Raw genomic sequence first — 20,963 nt, 5'->3', positions numbered from 1 at the left:
TTTTCCCACCAGAGCATACATGAAGAAGAGTCTTCAAAAGCACCTAACCTATGAGGAAATAACTTGCAGAACTGAAGTACCATGGCAGAGGTTTTTATATCAGTGTAGGCTGGTTGTAAAATAAATAAATAATGTTAGGGAATAATCTCAAATGCAGAATTACAGAGAAGTGCTTTGAGAGCTTCATACATCTGTGGAGATTTTTATCATCTCCATAGACATTTGAGATGCATCAAGGTCTTGATTGGTCAAGATGAATAGGACTAATGATCCCTCAGAAATTCAAAGGCTTCCTATTAATTACCTCTCAACAGCTGGCTATATTTATAGTGCTGCTGGGGATAAGTAGCTGAGTAAGGAAATTGCAGATTTAGAAGTGTCCCTAAACAATTCACCCTCCCTTGCCAGAGTTGTAGCTACAGAAGGAAACAGAACAGAAAAAAATCTGGTTCAGAGCATCTATACTGAAAGCCAGGATGGATTCTGTTACAACAAAGTTTTATTTGTTTTTTGTCTTTCAAGTAAATTAGTTTTCAACAGTTTAAAGCCAGGAGATTCCTGGGATGATCTGTGAGCAGTGCCAGACATCTGAACTTTTTATATAAAGAAGGACATCTGTCCCTAATGCAGTAATGTCCTTGAACCTTTCTGCAGTGATGAATCTCTTTCTTTGCTGTCCATTCAGCAGCCACTAGCCATGTGTTAATTACACTAGCCATATGTTAATTACATTTCCAAGTGTTGGAAATGTGGCCAGTGTGACTGGGAAACTGAATTTTAAATTTGTTAATTTTAACTACCTTAGGTTTCTGTAGATACTTATGGTTGCAGTCTGTCATAGTGAACACTGTAGTTTTGAGCAACCAGACAGATTCCACAAGTTATTAGATCAAAGTAATAGGTATCTGGGTTTCTACTGGCCTCTGAGATCACAGGAGATATGTAGGTTCTTTTTTTTATTTTCTGGAGGACATTTGTCCAACCTCTCTTCCCTAAACTCAGACCCATGCATCCTGCTGCCTACTTGATATCTCCACTGAGATGTCTAATGAGCATCTCAGAACTGACCTGTCCAAGATTCGGCTTCCTCTTTCTGCCACTTTCCTGCCATGCCCTGTGTCAGACACTTCCAGTGCTCATTCATATCTGGTTGTCCCTCTCCTTCTTAGTTTCCAGGAGGGTTAGACCTCTCAACTTCTTTCTGGTTAGGTGAGGCCACCTCTTGTGGTCCAGGGGCTGCACGTGGAAGCAGCATGCAGTTGCTGGCATGATGCCCTGCAGTCCCCTTCATGTTATGTATGTCCCTAGTGAAGTCCTACATGTTCAGTCCCATCTTGCAGGACCTAGACTAACACATATAGCTAAATTTATCTTTGAAAAATACTGTTTTTGAATACTTCTTCTTCACATAAATTGACAATTGCTGCTAAGTCACTTCAGTCGTGTCTGACTCTGTTAGATTAGCATTAAATCTAAATTTCTGTGTCTAGTTTTTAACAATTTGAACCCCCAAGGAGTCCAGTCTTACTAGCCAGGTCATCCCCTAGTCTTCTTGTCCACGTGGATTTGCTTAGATGATTCCACGTGCTGGGAGCACTCTCTGCATTTGCTCTGTTTCAGACTTCCCACAAATGAAGCTTCCCTTTCAGTCCACACTCTTCGCATACCTACTTCCTGATGATGATTTTTTATCTCTGGGGTAGAAGAGGGTACTGTGTCCACCTGTCTGTTCCTTCTCCACCAAGTCAGCATCTGAGGCTATGGATAACTACAGAATTAACATGCGATTTCTAAAACAATTACTGACTTACCATGCTTGCTTCTAAAGGACACTTTATTGATTCATTTTTACTGATATTACTTAAATGTGTCTGATTTTACATGTAAACTAGAGTTGGCAGCCCAATAACAACTTTCCTGTACTCTTTGGGAAATAAAGACACCATCCAGAGTAGGAATGGTCTCTTGTTCCTGAAGAAAAGTACTCATTACTTAACAGAATTAGAATATTATCCCCAATACTTCTTATAAAGTCACCTTTAATGACTTGAAGATTAATGGGAAAATAATGGATTCGATTTTGCTTTACTAATAATCTCAGTGTATAGTTTCATGTGGATTATTTTCTCTTTTAAAATAGGTCAGTATGTTTCCTAACCAGATAGTCAAATTAAGACCAAAAAGCATTAGTTTTCATAGTTTAGTGACAGCGGTTATCATGGAGTGGACCAACTAAAATAATAGAAGAATATTTTAACTTAAATTTTATATCAATGAAAACTTCATCCAGATTCATAAAAGGTGGGGCAGTCTTTCCTTTTTCTTAAAAACATAATTCTAAAGTCTAAAGCAATCTGGAGCATATTTTTACAATTAACTGCAAACAGATTTTAAATCTCATTTCAGTCTTTTCTGGTCTAGAATTTTTTTCTAGAAAATTCTACCTTTTCGGTGAAAGGGTAGAAAAAGGAAGGAAATCTTGATTATTCTACCATTTGCTTACCAAACAGTAGAGAAGGACATTTTATCTGCTGCTTAAATTTGAACCCAAGGATAGTCTTGATTATGTAACATATTCTGTGATTGATGAAAACATTAAAAAGTTTAAACTCCATATATCATCCTGCATTGAGCCTCATGACCAGTTCTGATGGGTGTTATTCTAGAAACCACTAAAAAACATTTTTTCTCATTACATTAAATGTCCGATAGGAATTGGAATTATATTTGGGGGTGAGTTTATGAATGGATATAGCTGTAGTCTTCCCTCCTAAGTGGCCCTCCCCTTGCACCATCGCCCATCCAGCCACTGAAGTTAGGCATCTGGGAGTCATCTTGATATTTCCCTCTCAGTCATTCCCCAACAGGTTCTGTTGACTTGTACCTTCCGGACAGGTATCTTTCCCATTCAGTCTTACTTCATCTCCACTACAGCCACTCTGCCTCTCACTTGTACTCCTCAGCGATCCTCCTAACTGCTCCTCCTGCATCCACTGTTCCATATATTCTTTTCCAAATCTTACAGTGCAATTGCAGTGAATTTTTTTTTGTATAAAATATTTATTTATTTTTAACTGAAGGATAATTGCTTTATAGTATTACATTGGTTTCTACCAAACATCAACATGCATCAGCCATAGGTTTGCCCATGTCCCTCCCACTTGAACATCCTTGCCACCTCCCTCTGCAGTGAAATATAAAAAACACAAATTTAGTTGTGCTCTTAAATGTTGCTTTTCAAATAAAACCCCAAATCCTTAACTGGTTTACAAGACCCTGTGTGGTCTACCTTCTGCCTACCTCCTGAGCTTTGAAGAGAGCTATGTTCTTTAGGATTAGGCTTGCTCGCATAAAGGGAATACACCTAAAATAACAGTGGCTTTAACACAACAGAATTTCTGTCTTGGGTAAGATAGTCATGGTGTGGCACCTTCACAGCCCTCTGGGTTCTAAACTTCTTTGATCTTGATGTTTTACCATCCTCATCACAGAACTACCACTTCATGGTCTGAAATGGCTACTCTAGGTACACCATCACCTCTACATTCCAACCAGGAAAAAAGAAACAGCCGGTCTGCTCCCTTCAAGAACATTTTCTGAAGTTACCCCTATTATTTGCACTCTGTCTCATTGGTCAGAACTTACCCATGCACACGTTCTTACCCAGATTGTTCCTGGTAACCGTGTGCCTAGCTAAAATCCAAGGCATTATTGTTTACAGAAAAGGGAGATAAATTTCGGGGTTCCACTTAGCTGTCTCTATTGCAAGAGTTAAATCCTTATTTTCTGGAGTGAAATGTGAATCAGAAGTATTTGATGAAGAAAAATCAAGAGAAAGCACATAGCATATTATCGGAAATATGGAGGCAGATACTACAGGAAATAACTAAAATTATTGAAAGTGGTTGCTTCTGGGAGGCAGGAATAGAAGTAGGGCAAGAGACTGCAAATGTATATTAAGTGTTGCAGTACTGTTTGACTTTTTCCATGAAGAACACATTTTGATTTAAGAATTCCATTTGAAAAGAGTTTAAAAGCCTGGATTGAGGCCAGGGTTGTGAGGAAATGTAAGTACTCGAGTTTACTCTGAGAGCATTGAGGTTATATCTTTTATTTCCCACCTTGCCAGTTATCAGTCAGCTTTCAGTATTATACAAAGATGATGATGTATACATGACTGTTGTCAAAGGTTACAAGATCATAATCAAGTTCAAGATGTTTGGTCACAGACAGTTCCCTCATTTTTTCTATTATTAGGCTGCCTGGGGTGTAAAATATTGATGGGACATTAAATGTCTTTGATTTAATGCATCTTGCCTTATTTTCCTGACCTAGACTGATTTATGCTTCCCTGGTAACGCAGATGGTAAAGAAATCTGCCTGCAATGTAGGAGACCTGGGTTCAATCCCTGGGTCAGGGAAGATCCCCTGAAGAAGGAAATAGCAGTCCACTCCAGTATTCTTTCCTGGAGAGTCCCCATGGACAGAGGAGCCTGGTGAGCTACAGTCCACGGGGTCTCAAAGAGTCTGACACGACTGATGACTACCACACACACACAGACTGATTTATAATAAGCTTGGCCAGGTAGATTTTTCTAATTGGCAGTAGCACTCCTTACTCGAAACCCTTTTCACCTTGAGTGTCTCATAGCAGGGAAGAAGGTAGTTAGTGTAAACGATAAACCTGCAGAAGATTGGTTAATCAAAATATGTGGACACAGAGGCCCAGAATGAAAACACAGAAACAGAAGCTGAAGCTGTGGAAAGGTAATTTTCTGCTGATCAAAAAGAAATAAAAAAAATTTCCATCTAAGTGAAGTATCATGAGACTTGTAAATGATTACGTTTTTTCACGAGAAATGCATTAGATTTTAAAATTGAACATACCTTTAATGAGTTTTGTTTGTTAAATGTTCAGTCCAAAAGGAATTGTTGATGAGAGACAAAGGTCTGAAAAGGAAAACAATCATTGGGCTTGTATTTAATCACTTTTTATTTTCTCAGATCTCAGTCATGTCATTATCTGGCTTTGGTGCCTGCATAACTTAATTAAGGGAGTTCAGGCAGTGATGGGAACAGGAGGGCAAAATCAAAGAGTAACAGTTTAAACAGATTGTCTGCAGACGCCTGGTATGGATGGAGATGAAGCCTATTAAGAACCTAATTCTAGAAGAAGCTCTTGACGTTGATCATTTGTGAAAAGGAGAATTTTTTTTTTCTAACCCACATGCATGGTTTTGTACACTTACGTCTACAAACCTTAAGTATTGGTATGTCTGATCAGCAGCTTGTGGAATTACTAACACCAGGCCACTTTGAAAGAGCAGACAAGGTTATTAACTTTGGCAGGAAATGAAAATTTGGCCTTAATATACATGCGAAATTGAATTGTCTGTAGCACAAAGCTTTGGAGGTTACCCATGCAAAATGAGAAAACTATCTAAATTTAAAATTATCCTCAGTACAGTGAAAAGTAATTTTGCAGACTGCATTTTTACAGCCCCAAAATCCATGAAGAGATTGGCTCTATTAATTTAGATTTAAACAGAGGCTCTGTATCGTCTAAAAATGGTAAATGAGATGGAAAATGTACCTTAAGGGAAGAAATGAGTTTCTGGAAATGCTGCAGGCAGGCAGGCTCTCTACCCCACCTCTCTGAGTCTGCCCTGAAACCAGTCGGCTTCCGAGAAAAGGCTCTATCTACTGTGACAGGCATTTGGAATGAGGACATGCACACAAGGCCTCAGTTACATATAACAGCCTTCAAGAGCAGGATAAGAAGCAAATCAAAGCCCAAAGCAAAAGTTATTGGCAGCTTTTCTAGTATAGTTCCTAAAGTGGCTGGGTCTTCAACAGGGTTAAAAAAAAAATTGAGAAACTGAATTTATTTTCTTAGATCTCAAATAACTTAATAGTTTTCATATAATCCCTGCCTGGAACGGTACTGGGTTGGAGGATTTGGTTATTACTCTACCTACCTTCTCATGCAAAAAATGATCTTCTATACAAAGAAAAATTGAGTTTTTCATTCCCCAGTCTTTGAATTTTTTCAGCTCATAAGAACAAACGTTTCTTGTTTATTATTAAGGAAATTATTATTTGTAAAATAGATAGGTGATGATTTATTATACCAAAAATTGGTGACGTATAATTTTGCTATCAAAAACAATACATCAGGGGCTTCCCTGGTGACTCAGTGTTAAAGAATCCACCTGCCATTGCAGGAGACGCAGGTTTCAACCCTGATCTGGGAAGATCCCACGTGCCATGGGGCAACTAAGCCCATGCACCACAACTCTTGAGCCTGCGCTCCATAGCCCCGGAGCCACAACTACTGAGCCCATGTGCCGCAACTACTGGAACTCAAGTGCCCTGAAGTCCATGCTCCACAGCACAAGAGCCACCACCGTGAGAAGCCAGAGCACTGCAACCAGAGAGCAGCCCCTGCTCGACGCGACTACAGAAAAGCCCCTGCGGCAGTGAAGACCCACGACGGCCAAAAATAAATAAATAGAATAGGAGGACTCTCAGAAAACGAACACAATAGCTGGAGTGTAACCAGGATTCATAGTAAACTTGGGTTTAGAGTTCCTATTTTAATTTTGAATTGATGAGGAAACTGAGAAAAAGTGAGTATTTTCCTACTGTTCTTAGAGCTGCTGAGTAATAAAGTTGAGTCTAGAACTAAGGTCATCTGAATTTCCAGATAATTTATATATTTGCTGTTAGCTTATCAAAAATCAACACTGCTGAGTAGACGGTACCCCAGAATAAAACAGTCAGCTGCTCTTTCCTTATCTGTACATGATCTTCTTTTTGCTTTTCAGGTATTGCTGTGCTTTACTTACACCTCTACGACGTGTTCGGGGACCCTAACTACCTACAGATGGCACATGGCTACATGAAGCAAAGTCTGAACTCTTTGAGCAAGCATTCCATAACCTTCCTCTGCGGGGACGGGGGCCCCCTGGCAGTGGCTGCTGTGGTGCATCACAAGATGAACAATGAGAAGCAGGCGGAAGAGTGCATCACCCGGTAATCAGGTTTCTTTTTGAGAACTACTGTCTAGACATTTTGCCGTAACTCTGTGTGTGTGAGCAGAAAAACATTTTATTGAATGTACTTTTCTCTCAGCAGTAAATCTTAACTGCTGTCATTTGATCAATTCCCACATTATTCCTGAATTGTAGTTAAGAAACAATCTTTGTAATCCTTATTTATTGCCAAATGTAATGACACCGACATGTTCCAGATCAAACATCAGTTCCTTAACATAAATGAGATCAAAAGCCTAGTCATGTGATTACTAGTCCAGGGTGCTATCCAGGATCAGTTATTGGAAGAAATGTGGTGCGTGTGCTGTAGTGGGCTGGGAGAGGCCTCCCAACGGATCACAGCCAAAATGGCTCTTCTTACAGAAATAACAACTTGCAAATCCAGTTTCATTTTAGTATAAATCAGGGCAGCCCGGAGAAGCTTGTGAATAATGAAAAATTATGAAACTTTTATACCAACAAACTACAGTTTTTGCTTTAGTAAAGTTTATTGAACACTTTCAGAATTCTACTAAGAAGTCTGTCTGCCGTGCAACTCTGCATGCCATACCGTTAAAGTGAAAGTCGCTCAGTCATGTGTGACTCTTTGAGACCCCATGGACTGTAGTCCATGGAATTCTCCAGGCCAGAGTACTGGAGTGGGTAGCCTCTCCCTTCTCCAGGGGATCTTCCCAACCCAGGGATCGAACCCAGGTCTCTCACATTGCAGGCGGATTCTTTACCAGCTGAACCACCAGGGAAGCCCAAGAATACTGGCGTGGGTAGCCTATCCCTTCTCCAGGGGTCTTCCCAACCCAGGAATCGAACCAGGATCTCCTGCGTTGCAGGCGGATTCTTTACCAGCTGAGCTACCAGGGAAGCCCAAGGCTCCCCCTAAATATTCTAACACAGAGAGAGTTGCAATTCCAGCAAAGGTTTTTGTTTTGTTTTGTTGTTTAACAGACCTGACTTTTCAGAGCAGTTTTCTGTTCACAGCAAAACTGAGAGGAAGGTACAGAAACTTCCCATACATCCTCTGCTCTGTACATGCATAGCACCACCGCACCCCCCACCATTATTGACATCCTCCGCAGAGCACACTAGCCACAGGTGATGAACCTGTGTTGACACACCATATCACCCAAAGTGTAGTTTACTCTTGGCTTTGTACGTTTTATGGGATTGGATAAGTGTATAATGACATGTATACATCATACAGTATCATACAGAGTAGTTTCACTGCCCTTGAAATCCTCTGTGCTGTGCCTATTAACCTCTCCTCCCTTCTTCCTATTGTTCTTTTTACCATCTCCATGGTTTTGCTTTTTCCAGAGTGTTAGAGTTGGAATCGTATAGTATATAGCGTTTTCAGATTGACTCCTTTCATTAGTATGCATTTAGACTTCTCCATGTCTGTTCATGGCTTGATAGCTCTTATTTGTAGCACTGAATAATATTCCACTGTCTAAAGGTACCATAGTTTATGTATTCATTCACCTATTGAAGAACACTTTGGTTTCTTTCAAGTTTTACCAACTATAAACAAAGCTGTGAAAAACATCCATATTCAAGTTTTTGTGTGGACGTATATTTCCAGCTCTTTGCGGTGAAATACCAAGGATCATAATTGCTGGATTGTGCAGCAAAGGTCCATCTAGTCAAGGCTATGGTTCTTCCAGTGGTCATGTATGGATGTGAGAGTTGGACTGTGAAGAAGGCTGAGCGCCGAAGAATTGATGGTTTTGAACTGTGGTGTTGGAGAAGACTCTTGAGAGTCCCTTGGACTGCAAGGAGATCCAACCAGCCCATTCTGAAGGAGATCAACCCTGGGATTTCTTTGGAAGGCATGATGCTAATGCTGAAACTCCAGTACTTTGGCCACCTCATGCGAAGAGTTGACTCATTGGAAAAGACTCTGATGCTGGGAGGGATTGGGGGCAGGAGGAGAAGGGGACAACATAGGATGAGATGGCTGGATGGCATCACTGACTCGATGGACATGAGTCTGGGTGAACTCTGGGAGTTGGTGATGGACAGGGAGGCCTGGCGTGCTGCAATTCATGGGGTCGCAAAGAGTCGGAGTGACTGAACTGAACTGATGATAAGACTATGTTTCGTTTTGGAAAAAACTGTCTTCCAGAGGGCTGTACCATTTTGCATTCCCACCATCTTTGTCAGCATTTGGTGTTGTCAGTGTTCCAAATTTTGGCCATTTAAATAGATGTGTATTGGTATCTCATTGTCTTAATTTGCATTTCTGTGATGACATATGTTGAGGGGCATCTTTTCATATACTTACATGCCATTTTTTTTAATAATTTTAAATTGGAGGCTAATTACTTTACAGTATTGAAGTGGTTTTTGCCAAACACTGACATGAATCAGCCATGGGTATATATGTGTCCCCCATCCTGAAGCCCCTTCCCACGTCCCTCCCCATCTCATCCCTCAGGGTCATCCCAGTGCACCATTTGTATATCTTCTTTGGTAAAGGTTTAGCCCATTTTTCAAGTGGATCCAAGATTTTAATGAGTGATCATCTCCAAATTGACCATGGGTTTTGATTCCCACTCTTCATTCCTATAAATTATTGTTAGAATAGCATTAGTATTTCTGGTTTTATTTGCTGAGGATCCCTCTGCTTTAGAGGTTTGCAAGAAAGTCTCATTCAATAAATCATTCTTAAGTTTCATAAAAATAAATTGTAGTAGCCTTGAAAACTCAGCAGTGGCTATAGGACTGGAAAAGGTCAGTTTTCATTCCAATCCCAAAAAAAAGCAATGCCAAATAATGCTCAAACTACCACACGATTGCACTCATCTCACATGCTAGCAAAGTAATGCTCAAAATTCTCCAACCCAGGCTTCAACACTATGTGAACCATGAACTTCCAGATGTTCAAGCTGGATTTAGAAAAGGCAGAGGAACGAGAGATCAAATTTGCCAATGTCTGTTGGATCATCGAAAAAGCAAGAGAGTTGCAGAAGAACATCTACTTCTGCTTTATTGACTATGCCAAAGCCTTTGACTGTGTGGATCACAACAAACTGTGGAAAATTCTTAAACAGATGGAAATACCAGAGCACCCGACCTGCCTCCTGAGAAATCTGTACGCAGGTCAAGAAGCAGCAGTTAGAACTGGACATAGAACAACAGACTGGTTCCAAATCAGGAAAGGAGTACGTCAAGGCTGTATATTGTCAGCCTGCTTATTTAACTTATATGCAGAGTACATCATGAGAAATGCTGGGCTGGATGAAGCACAAGCTGGAATCAGATTGCCAGGAGAAATATCAATAACCTCATATATGCAGATGACACCACCCTTATGGCAGACAGCAAAGAAGAGCTAAAGAGCCTCTTGATGAAAGTGAAAGAGGAGAGTGAAAAAGTTGGCTTAAAGCTCAACATTCAGAAAACTAAGATCATGGCATCTGGTCCCATCACTTCATGGGAAGTAGATGGGGAAACAATGGAAACAGTGACAGACTTTATTTTGGGGGGCTCCAAAATCACTGAAAACAGTGACTGCAGCCATGAAATTAAAAGACGCCTGCTCCTTGGAAGAAAAGTTATGACCAACCTAGAGAGCATATTCAAAAGCAGAGACATTACTTTGCCAACAAAGGTACATCTAGTCAAAGCTATGGTTTTTCCTGTGGTCATGTATGGATGTGAGAGTTGGACTATAAAGAAAGCTGAGCACTGAAGAATTAATGCTTTTGAACTGTGGTGTTGGAAAAGACTCTTGAGAGTCCCTTGGACTGCAAGGAGATCCAACCAGTCCATCCTAAAGGAAGTCAGTCCTGAATACTCATTGGAAGGACTGATGCTGAAGCTGAAGCCCCAATACTTCGGCCACCTGATGCGAAGAACTGACTCATTAGAAAAGACCCTGATGCTGGCAAAGACTGAAGGCAGGAGGAAAAAGGGACAACAGAGGTTGAGATGGTTGGATGGCATCACCGACTCAATGGACATGAGTTTGAGTAACCTCCAGGAGTTGGTGATAGACAGGGAGGCCTGGTATGCTGCAGTCCATGGGGTCACAAAGAGTCGGAAACGACTAAGCAACTGAACTGAAATTCTACATATAATGTCAACCTATCTCAAAATATGTACAGCCAAACAGTAATAGTTTCATAAGTGACGAATGTTATGAGGCATTAAATGAAAACAAGATTTGTGTATTCAGATGCAGTGTGGAAATACTAATTAAAGTTACATGCATTTACTGGCTGCTGAGAGTCTTTAGTAGCTTTTAAACACAGGGGAAACTCAGGTGACTGTAGGGAGCAGAATTTGCCACAGTTGTCTCTTAGGCCACCTTAGGACATCTTAGGGTCTATTGTTCTAAGAAACACTCTTTGGGGAATAATACCATTTATTAATATTGGCTTATTATAAAACACTTAGAATAAAATTTCTTTTTTCTTGATACTTTGGTATTAAAAGTGTTATTTATATCATTTTTTGTTTTATGACATTTCAGCAATATTTTATTTATAGACTTAAGGTTAAAAATATAGAATGCAGGCGTATGATAGGAAATTACCTCTTTTGGGCCTCAGGTTTGATTTTTTAGAGTCCTGAAGTTCATCGCAGACCAAAAAGAAACAGAATTATTTATAAATTACTTTCACATCTCCTCCCTTTTAAGAGAAAAGTTTCAAAGTCTTTTCAGTTTAACGTCAGGAAATCCAAAATTACTTGATGACATGACATCAGTTATATAATAAACCTGCTCACTTGTTTATTAAACTTGGAGGCTTCCTTGGTAGCTCAGTCGGTAAAGAATCTGCCTGCAGTGCAGGACGCCTGCGTTCGACTCCTGATCAGGAAGATCCCCTGGAGGTGGAAATGGCACCCACTCCAGCATTCTTGCCTGGTAAATCCTATGGACAGAGGAGCCTGGTGGGCTCCAGTCCATGGGGTCTCAAGAGTTGGACACAACCTGGTGACTAAACCACCACCACTTACTTGTTTTACTTTGTGCCTAACCTTCTTCCTCTCATCACACAGTCCTTTTGTGTCCAGAGACATTCATATTCTCCATGTGCCATCCATGTACTCCACTGCCAGCATGTATTTCAGCTTACCATTCCTATATTTTCTTAATATAGCAGTCTTCCAGAACCATGGTTTGAGTTTTAGAAACCAAAGGGACTTTGGGATTAATCCTTAGACGAATTGAAATCTAAAGAAATCAGTGTTTCCTTAAGGTAGAGCTTCTTAGCTTTGGGATCTTGAGAAACTTAGGGCTTCCGGGGATATATAGAAAACTCCTAAATTATATACTGTACTTTTCTTGGAGGGGTCTGTGACTCCCCAAAAGGAATGTGTGTACATGTGTGTGTGCTTGTTCAAAACTGCCCGGCAGTTGGCTGAGGCAGATGGAGAGGAAGATAGCAAATAGTGCTGGTTCTTCCACTGCTTGATTTATACTGTCTTCTCCCTCCCTTCTACACAGAGATAGTTGGTGCTACTACACGAATAAAGAGCGTTGCCTGTTTTGTGCCCAGTTAAGTGACTTACCCTCACACACAGCATGCTTTCAAGCTAGTACTTAAAGTGACAAAGAACTTTGGATTTCTGGTCAGAAGATGTATACCCTTTCTCTTTTGTAGTGATGAATAAGAAAAGGACTTCTTTTTTAAAAGTTACAAACCTTTTGATGATAAAAGGCAAAAACTCTTCCCAGTAACACTCTGGGGAAATACTGCTAGTAGTGGAACAGAATTATCCTGTTTTTATGTCTTTATTCTTGCTTCAGTGACATTTCAATGATTTGTCTCTTCTAAAGATCAGTTGCTATTAATATCCACATAGCAAAACAAATACAGGGAGCTGCAATGATGTGCTTCTGGGTTTGAGAGTTTCTGAAAACACATAAAATAACCATTACGATCGATAAATGCTATCATTTCTTCATTTTGTCTTAATAATATAGCATCTAAAGCATGATGTTAAAAGTCCTAATTTTAGTAATTGTTTTAGTCTCTTTCTGACTTTGTTTTTAATTGTTATTGAAGTATAGCGTGTGTTAGTCACTCAATTGTGTCCGACTCTTTGCGACCCCATGGACTGCAGCCCACCAGGCTCCTCTGTCCATGGAATTTTCCAGACGAGGATATTGGCGTGGGTAGCCATTCCCTTCTCCAGAGGATCTTCCTGACCCAGGGATCAATCCTGGGTCTCCAGCATTGCAGGCAGATTCTTACTGTCTGAGCCTCCAGGAAAGCACTTATTGACGTATACTTGATTTTATATACACATGGGCTTCCCAGGTGGCTCAGTGGTAAAGAATCTGCCTGCTAAGCAGGAGACACAGGTTCAGTCTTTGGATGAGAAAGATCCCCTAGAGAAGGAAATGGCAACCCACTCCAGTATTCTTACCTGGGAAATCCCATGGACAGAGGAACCTGGTGGGCTTCAGTCTGTGGGGTTACAAAAGAGTCAGACACGACTTAATGATTAAATATATATATATATATATATACACACACACACACATACATACATATGTATATGTATGTATGTATATGAGTTCCCTGTGCTATATAGTATATCCTTGTTGATTGTCTGTTTTATCTATAGTAGTGTTTATATTTTAACCCCAAACTCCTAATTAATTCCTCCCTGACCCTTTCCCCTTTGGTAACCATATGTTTGTTAACTGTGTTTGTGAGACTGTTTCTGTTTTGTAAATAAATTCGTTGATATCATTTTTTAGATTCCACATATAAGGGATACCATATAATGTTTGTCTTTCTCTGCCCAACTTCATTTAGTATGGTAATCTCTAGGTCCGCCTATGTTGCTGCAGATGGCATCATTTCATCCTTTTTATGACTGAGTGATATTCCATTGTATATATGTACTACATCTTCTTTATCCATTCATCTATGCCTGGACTCTGAGGTGGCTTCCATGTCTTGGTTATTGTAAATAGTGCTCTGTGAACACTGTGTTCAGTTCAGCTCAGTTCAGTCGCTCAGTTGTGTCCAACTCTTTGCGACCCCATGAATCGCAGCACACCAGGCCTCCCTGTCCATCACCAACTCCCGGAATTCACTCAGACTCAGGTCCATTGAGTCGGTGATGCCATCCAGCCATCTCATCCTCTGTCGTCCCCTTCTCCTCCTGCCTCCAACCCCTCCCAGCATCAGAGTCTTTTCCATTGAGTCAACTCTTCGCATGAGGTGGCCAAAGTACTGGAGTTTCAGCTTTAGCATCATTCCTTCCAAAGAACACCCAGGACTGATCTCCTTTAGAATGGACTGGTTGGATCTCCTTGCAGTTCAAGGGACTCTCAAGAGTCTTCTCCAACACCACAGTTCAAAAGCATCAATTCTTCTGCGCTCAGCTTTCTTCACAGTTAAATAAATGCAACTAGTGAGTTTTATGGAGAAGGAAATGGCAACCCACTCCAGTGTTCCTGCCTAGAGAATCCAGGGACGGGGGAGCCTAGTGGGCTGCCGTCTATGGGGTTGCACAGAGTCAGACACAACTGAAGTGACTCAGCAGCAGCAGCAGCAGCAGCAGCAGTGAGTTTTAATGAATTCAAATCCATAAAAAAATGAGGTACTTCCTTCTTAAGTACTTCCTTCTTAAGTACTAATTATAATGAGATGCACTGAACAGTACTTTCATTTTCAAGTATTTGAAAATAAGTACTTGCCGTCTCCTTTGAACAACCAAATGTTTGGTTGCAAAATAATTGGTGTGCTAATTATATATCGCCACCTAGTGGTTCCTTGTGGAAGCTACCGGGCTTTCCTGGTGGCTCAAACAATAAAGAATCTGCTGGCAATGTGGGAGATTTGGGTTGGATCCCTGGGTTGCGAAGGTCCCCTGGAGAAGGGCATGGCAAGCCATTCCAGTATTCTTGCCTGGAGAATCCCCATGGACAGAGGAGCCTGGTGGGCTACAGTCCATGGGGTCACAAAGAGTCAGACACGACTGAGAGACCAAGCACATACCTAGTGTGATACAGGTCATGACAATGGCAAGTAAAAGAATGGTATTTTCTAATTCAGTGGTTCAAACACATTTTATTTAGATGAGAACATCATTGGAGTTAATGCAATATGTAGTAATTATTTTTAGTAACTTCCATAGAGCAGTGTTTATTTAAAAAATTGCTAGTGATTTCACTCTTTGAATAGTTCTTTCAATAATACCCTTTACAAAAATCAAAAGTGCTTTTCTATCTCTAAATTCTATATAGTTTGATGCATTTATATTAATACTTTATAATAAATTCTTATGAAAACTCTGGGATGTTTATTCTGTTTACTGCAACAGTTGAGTTTGTATCTAGTTAACAGATTTTATTTATTAAGTTCTCAACATTACTGAGCTTCCAGTTCTGGAGTGAGAAAAAAAATAAAATTTTTCTTAATAAATGTTTTTAAATTATTTAAAATTATTAGCGATTTGTGGGGATGAGGGGGAGTATTAAAGTAGAAAACAACCACCCTGTGGTTATAGATCAGATAACCCTGTTGGCATTGGAGAGGGAAAAAATCAAGCAAGGTATTACGAGAAAATTGAAAGCAACCTCTGACCACTGTGTCCCTATTACTGATAGCCATTATTCCACTGAGAGTTTAATGCCTGTGTTTGTAATAGAAAAGAAATGCATGAGCCAGCATTTGCATGTTTAACCAATTTGATTGAGATGACTCCATTTGTTGAGGTATAAATATGGAAACTCTAACTTTGTCAGTAACTGCAACCAGCCAAGCTCTTGCAAACCTCTCTTTCCTATAGGGGAGTAGGTCACCTTAAGGATGCTTGCCTAACTTTTTCTCAGTTATTGTTTCATAACTGTCAGCCCTTCTTACTCACTAAAGTCATCTCATTCCTCTGGATGCGCCACAGTTCGCTTTTCCACCTCACCTACTGATGGACAGCTTGGTTGATTCTGAGTTTTGGTAATTGTGAATAAAACTGCTGTAAACAGCAACAAAAAAACCAATTCATTCTGCTTATTAAAGTGTGTCTTCTTCATTTTTAATCCTAAGAGTTCCCCTCCCACCACAGTCTTGTGGAGGTGGTTGGGGAGGGTTCAGGAGAGGAGAGTTGTTTTCTCTTCACAAGTACCTTCCTTTCAGAGCTAGGACTCTATCTACTGATGTATAGCCTGGTGGTAGCAATTGTTAGATTCTTGTTTTACTGTTTGTCTTTGTTGTTTGTAGATACTGGTGGCCTCCAGAAATCAGAGGCAGGGGGCTGTGTACCCTCTCAGCTATGACCTTCATTTTACCACTGAGTAAATGAAGGCACAAGCAGTTAAGCAAACTCTACCAAATGTACAAACATTTATTAGGAAGAAGACTCACACACAGTTAGTCCTCTGCCCTGTTCTGTGGCTCAGATAAAGCCACATCCTCCTCTGATCCTTCTTGGATCTTACTCATCAAACAGTGGCTGGAGCCTGTACCATCTCCCAAACATCCCACCCATCTTCACCACTCACTCCACCAATATTTCCTAACGTTCTTTTCTGCCCATGTTATCAAATCCTCTGGTGTAAATTTTGATAAAGTTATTTGAAGTGCCAGGTATCTCTGAATGTTGATTCTTTACTAGAATACTTCCGTTCACTCACTCGTGTCCAACTCTTTGTGACCCCATGGACTGCAGCACTCCAGGCTTTCCTGTCCATCACCAACTCCCAGAGCTTACTCAAACTCATGTCCATTGAGTCAGTGATGCCATCCAACCATCTCATGCTCTGTCATCCCCGTCTCCTCCCATCAGCGTCTTTTCCAGTGAGTCAGCTCTTTGCATCAGGTGGCCAAAATATTGGAGCTTCAGCTTCAGCATCAGTCCTTCCGATCAATATTCAGGACTGATTTCCTTTAGGATGGGCTGGTTTGATCTCCTTGCAGTCCAAGGGACTCTCAAGTTTTCTCCCACACCACAGTTCAAACGCATCAAGTTTTTTGGCACTCAGCTTTCTTTATAAAATACTTGAGATATAACCAATCACTCTAGGGGTATGATTTTTTTGTTACTTCAAATGCTTATTAAACATTTTTAGTATGTAGACTAAAGTTAGATAATATATATGCGGGCATTATTTATACTTCACTGCTTTAAAAATAAATGTTTAAATTGGAAGGCATCATTCATTTTATAGTTGAGAAATTTAAAGTATAGAGATTAAATAGCATCTTTAGTATCATAAGCTACCTGATGACAAGATCATTTTTTTTTTGGTAAGACTGATGTCCTCTCATTACTCCTCTTTTCCAGAAGTCCCCTGACTCTCTCCCTCCATGCTTTTTTGGTATACTAAAATCATTTTGTCAAGTTTCATCAAAACCTAAATCATTTTAATAATTAAAATGATCTCACATTGAATTTGTAGGACAATTTAGGGATAATTGAGATGTGCTGTCAAAATTTCATGTGATGAAAAATGTAAAATAGCATGGACATTTTCCCTCACTGTCATATTTCCTGCCCCTCACCAAAAGAGAAAAAGAAAAAAAAAGTTCATTGTCAGAGTTCAGACAACAAGAATAGCTGCTTCTCTTAGCTCTTATCCCTCTGTGAACTCCACCTGCTTTCTGGTTCCCTGGAGCTTCCTTTTTTGATTCTCCAGAAAGAAATGAGGCTTTGGTTACCCTACTCAGCCGCACACTTCCCACGATTGTGTCTGTATCTGGAGGTTCAAGTGATGGGAGGCTGGAAAGAGAAGTGAGGCAAAGGGCCTCCTGCGCCCTCAACACTCCTGGGACTACAGCCTCTCCAGGATGTGTGGACAGGTCCCTCTCTCAGAGTTGTGGCCCCTGTGGGCTCCAGTTGCCTTCACTTCTGCTGCCAGCATGAGATTGCTTGTGGCCTGGGGAGTGAACAGAAAAATGAAGTGTTTTACCACTCTCTGCTATTAAGAGTTCCCTTTCCTCTTCTTTTCTGAGACAGAACTGAAGGGCTTCTTCCAGGACTCTTTCAGCCCACTGATGCACACTTCCAGGCTTCAAGCAGCACTGAATTCAGGCCAGGGAAATATCAGAGGGGAAAATGTAGTAAACTCACCACTGGTTTGGCAGTACTTCAAGCTCTGGTCATCCGCATTCTGCCGGCTACTCTTTATTTTTCAGGGTTTTCAAAGAGCTTCACTCATTCTCTGTAGGTTCTGGACCTACATGTGCTGTGAGAGGCAGGATGGTATAGGCTTAGTCCATCTTGCCTAGGACCAGAACCAAAAATAACTTTTTTGGGGGGGAAGCTGAACTGAGTCTATCAATAGGGAACTAATAAGTTATAATCATTCAATGGAATACTATGCATCTATGATAAAGAAGATTACTCTGTGTGTGCTGATCAGGAATGATTGTCAAGATGAATTGTTAAGTAGAGTCATGAAACATTTGGGGAAATATGTTTATAAATAAGTTTATGTATTCTTATCTGTGCATAAAATAATTCTTGGAATATACAAGAAATTGGTAACCAGGGTTATTTCTGAAAGGAAGGACCAGATGCTGGGAGACCGAGGAAGCAGGGAGCCTGACTGATCCCCTTGTGCTGTTTGTATGTGTAACTGATAGTGGTGGGTCAGGCTGCTGTACAAACACTTCAGCCAGGCCACATGACACATTTCAGAAGTAAACCAGGAAAGTGCAGCAGGCATTGCATTTTATGGAAACAAATGGCCCTTTGAGTGTTGACTTTTGTCATTTCTTCAGACTGAATGTTATAATAGCCAGTAGTTCTTGGCTTCTCGGATATCAATTGCTGGTCTCCAGGTATACTGCCATGAGGGGCTAGGGAAACTGTAGGTGGTCCCAGCGATAATCATGTGTTCTTCATTCTTTGAATTTCTTGTTTGTCAGTGAACTGAAGAAAAGAAATGTAGTTGATGGTTAATCACTGACCCCTGATTACCCCTTTATGGTCTGGCCCAGCTTACTTAATATTTAGAGTATACTATTGTAAGTTATATGTAAATATATTTAAGTATTATATTTTATGTAAATATATTTAAATATATTTTATATATTTAATATAATAATCCCACATATGTGTGTATATATATAACTCTCTGTATATATTTGTATGTGTGTGTTTTAATTGTACCATTTTTAAGTAACTATCTCTATTCAATCCCTTTCACATTGTCTTAGGCATGTATTTTTATTCCCAGGCTAATTCACTTAAATAAGATTGATCCCCATGCTCCAAGTGAGATGCTCTATGGACGAATGGGCTATATCAGTGCTCTCCTGTTTGTTAATAAGAACTTTGGAGAGGAAAAGATTCCTCAGAGCCATATTCAGCAGGTACCACGTTTTGTGCTTTCTGGCATCTTTTTACGACCCCACTTCCTGTCTGCCTAAACTGTTGGTTTCCCTGTTGGCACATCCCAGGTAGCTGGCCGGGAAGGTGTATCTTGACCTCTGAAGGTCAGGCATGATCCCAGCACCACCAGCTTCACATGGGGTGCTGTGGGACACTGAAGGGAGTGACTCAGAGTAAGAAGTCCAGCTGCTCCATTTGAGAGTTCAGGGGCCATTCAGAGGAAGATAAGGGCCAGAATAATCCCGTGTGCTTCTCTGAGTACAGAGTCAAACTGTGCCCATTCATGGCCATAAGGTGATGTCTAACTTGTCATGTTCCCCAGTACCTGTTAGCAAAAATCCCTTGTCTCCATTCTAATTCTTTCCTTATTCTGGTTGGGTTTCTCTCTGTAGATTTGTGAAACAGTCTTAACTTCTGGAGAAGATCTAGCTAGAAAGAGAAGGTTCACAGGAAAGACTCCACTGATGTATGAATGGTACCAAGAATATTACGTGGGGGCTGCTCATGGCCTGGCAGGAATTTATTACTACCTGATGCAGGTAAGAGGTGGTAACGATGAAACTAGAATGTGGTTCCTATGGTACTGTCTAGGGTGAGAAGACAGGTGCTCCAGCTCAGTTTTTTCATTCTGTCAACTGCTTCATCACTCTTCTGGTAATTACCTGGCCTAGATAAACGAGTAGTGCCTGCCAAGGGCTTCCCTGGTGCCTCAACGGTAAAGAACCTGCCTGCCAATGCAGGAGATACAGGTTCGATCCCTGGGTCAGGAAGATCCCCTGGAGAAGGAAATCACAACCCACTGTAGTTTCTTGCCTGGGAAATCCCATGGACAGAGGAGCCTGGCAGGCTACAGTCCATGGGGTTGCAAAGAGTCAGACACAATGCAATGACTTAATAACAACAGCACTTGCCAAAGTGTATTTGAAGTGTATTAGCGTAAAAGGCGCTGTGCTTTGAGATGATGTTTGATTTGTAGGTGACTATACTTGCCCACCTCATGCCACTTGTGCAGAGTAAGTGTTTTGACCTATTCTTCTATATGAAGTGCCCTCTGCTCTGCTCTGCTCTTTCAGCAGATGCCTTGAATTAATACTGCTCCTCATTATAACGTACAACCCATTGAAAGAAGTTGCAGGAGTAAGAACAAAATCAGTAGAAAACAAGGAAGGATCTGCTGCCTAAAGCGCAGTTAGAGAGCAAAACTGAGGAGCCTTTTCAGTGGATTTTGTGTAATTTACCTGAAAAATAGCTGAATATGCCATGTTCCGGGATTTCCCTGGTAGCTCAACTGGTAAAGAATCTTCCTGCAATGCAGGAGATCCCAGTTCAATTCCTGGATCGGGAAGATCCCCTGGAGAAGGGATAGGCTACCCGCTCTAGTATTTTGGGGCTTCCCTGATGGCTCAGATGGTAAAGAATCTGCCTGCAATGTGGGAGACCTGGGTTGGATCCCTGGTTTGGGAAGATCCGCTGGAGGAGGGCTTGGCAACCCACTCCAGTATTCTTGCCTGGAGAATCCCCATGGACAGAGGAGCCTGGCAAGCTGTAGTCCAAAGGGTTGTAAAGAATTGTACATGACTGAGCGACTAAGCACAGCACATGCCATGTTCA

The 20,963-nt window shown here is 40.8% G+C and overlaps 1 protein-coding gene and 1 long non-coding RNA gene across 3 annotated transcripts in view; one reads left to right on the top strand and one right to left on the bottom strand.

Annotated features, from left to right (window-relative positions):
* Positions 1-20,963, bottom strand: part of LOC105003727 — a 110,456-nt gene that overhangs the window by 24,209 nt on the left and 65,284 nt on the right. Inside the window, exon 2 of the long non-coding RNA XR_827149.1 lies at positions 4,888-4,950. This is a non-coding gene — a long non-coding RNA (uncharacterized LOC105003727). The remainder of the gene's footprint in view (positions 1-4,887; positions 4,951-20,963) is intronic.
* The window catches only part of LANCL1 (LanC lantibiotic synthetase component C-like 1 (bacterial)), a 49,519-nt gene that overhangs the window by 15,044 nt on the left and 13,512 nt on the right, over positions 1-20,963 (top strand). For both annotated transcript variants that reach the window (XM_010861117.1, XM_010861116.1), the window contains exons 4-6: positions 6,828-7,035; positions 19,198-19,333; positions 19,745-19,891. In XM_010861117.1, coding sequence (XP_010859419.1) covers positions 6,828-7,035; positions 19,198-19,333; positions 19,745-19,891 — 491 coding nt within the window. The remainder of the gene's footprint in view (positions 1-6,827; positions 7,036-19,197; positions 19,334-19,744; positions 19,892-20,963) is intronic.

Source organism: Bison bison, unplaced genomic scaffold (genome assembly GCF_000754665.1).
Source record: "Bison bison bison isolate TAMUID 2011002044 unplaced genomic scaffold, Bison_UMD1.0 scf7180017864471, whole genome shotgun sequence".
In the NCBI taxonomy this organism is placed as follows: Eukaryota; Metazoa; Chordata; class Mammalia; order Artiodactyla; family Bovidae; genus Bison; species Bison bison.
The sequence above is the reverse complement of the archived record's forward strand: the minus strand, read 5'-3'. Positions and strand labels throughout refer to the sequence as shown.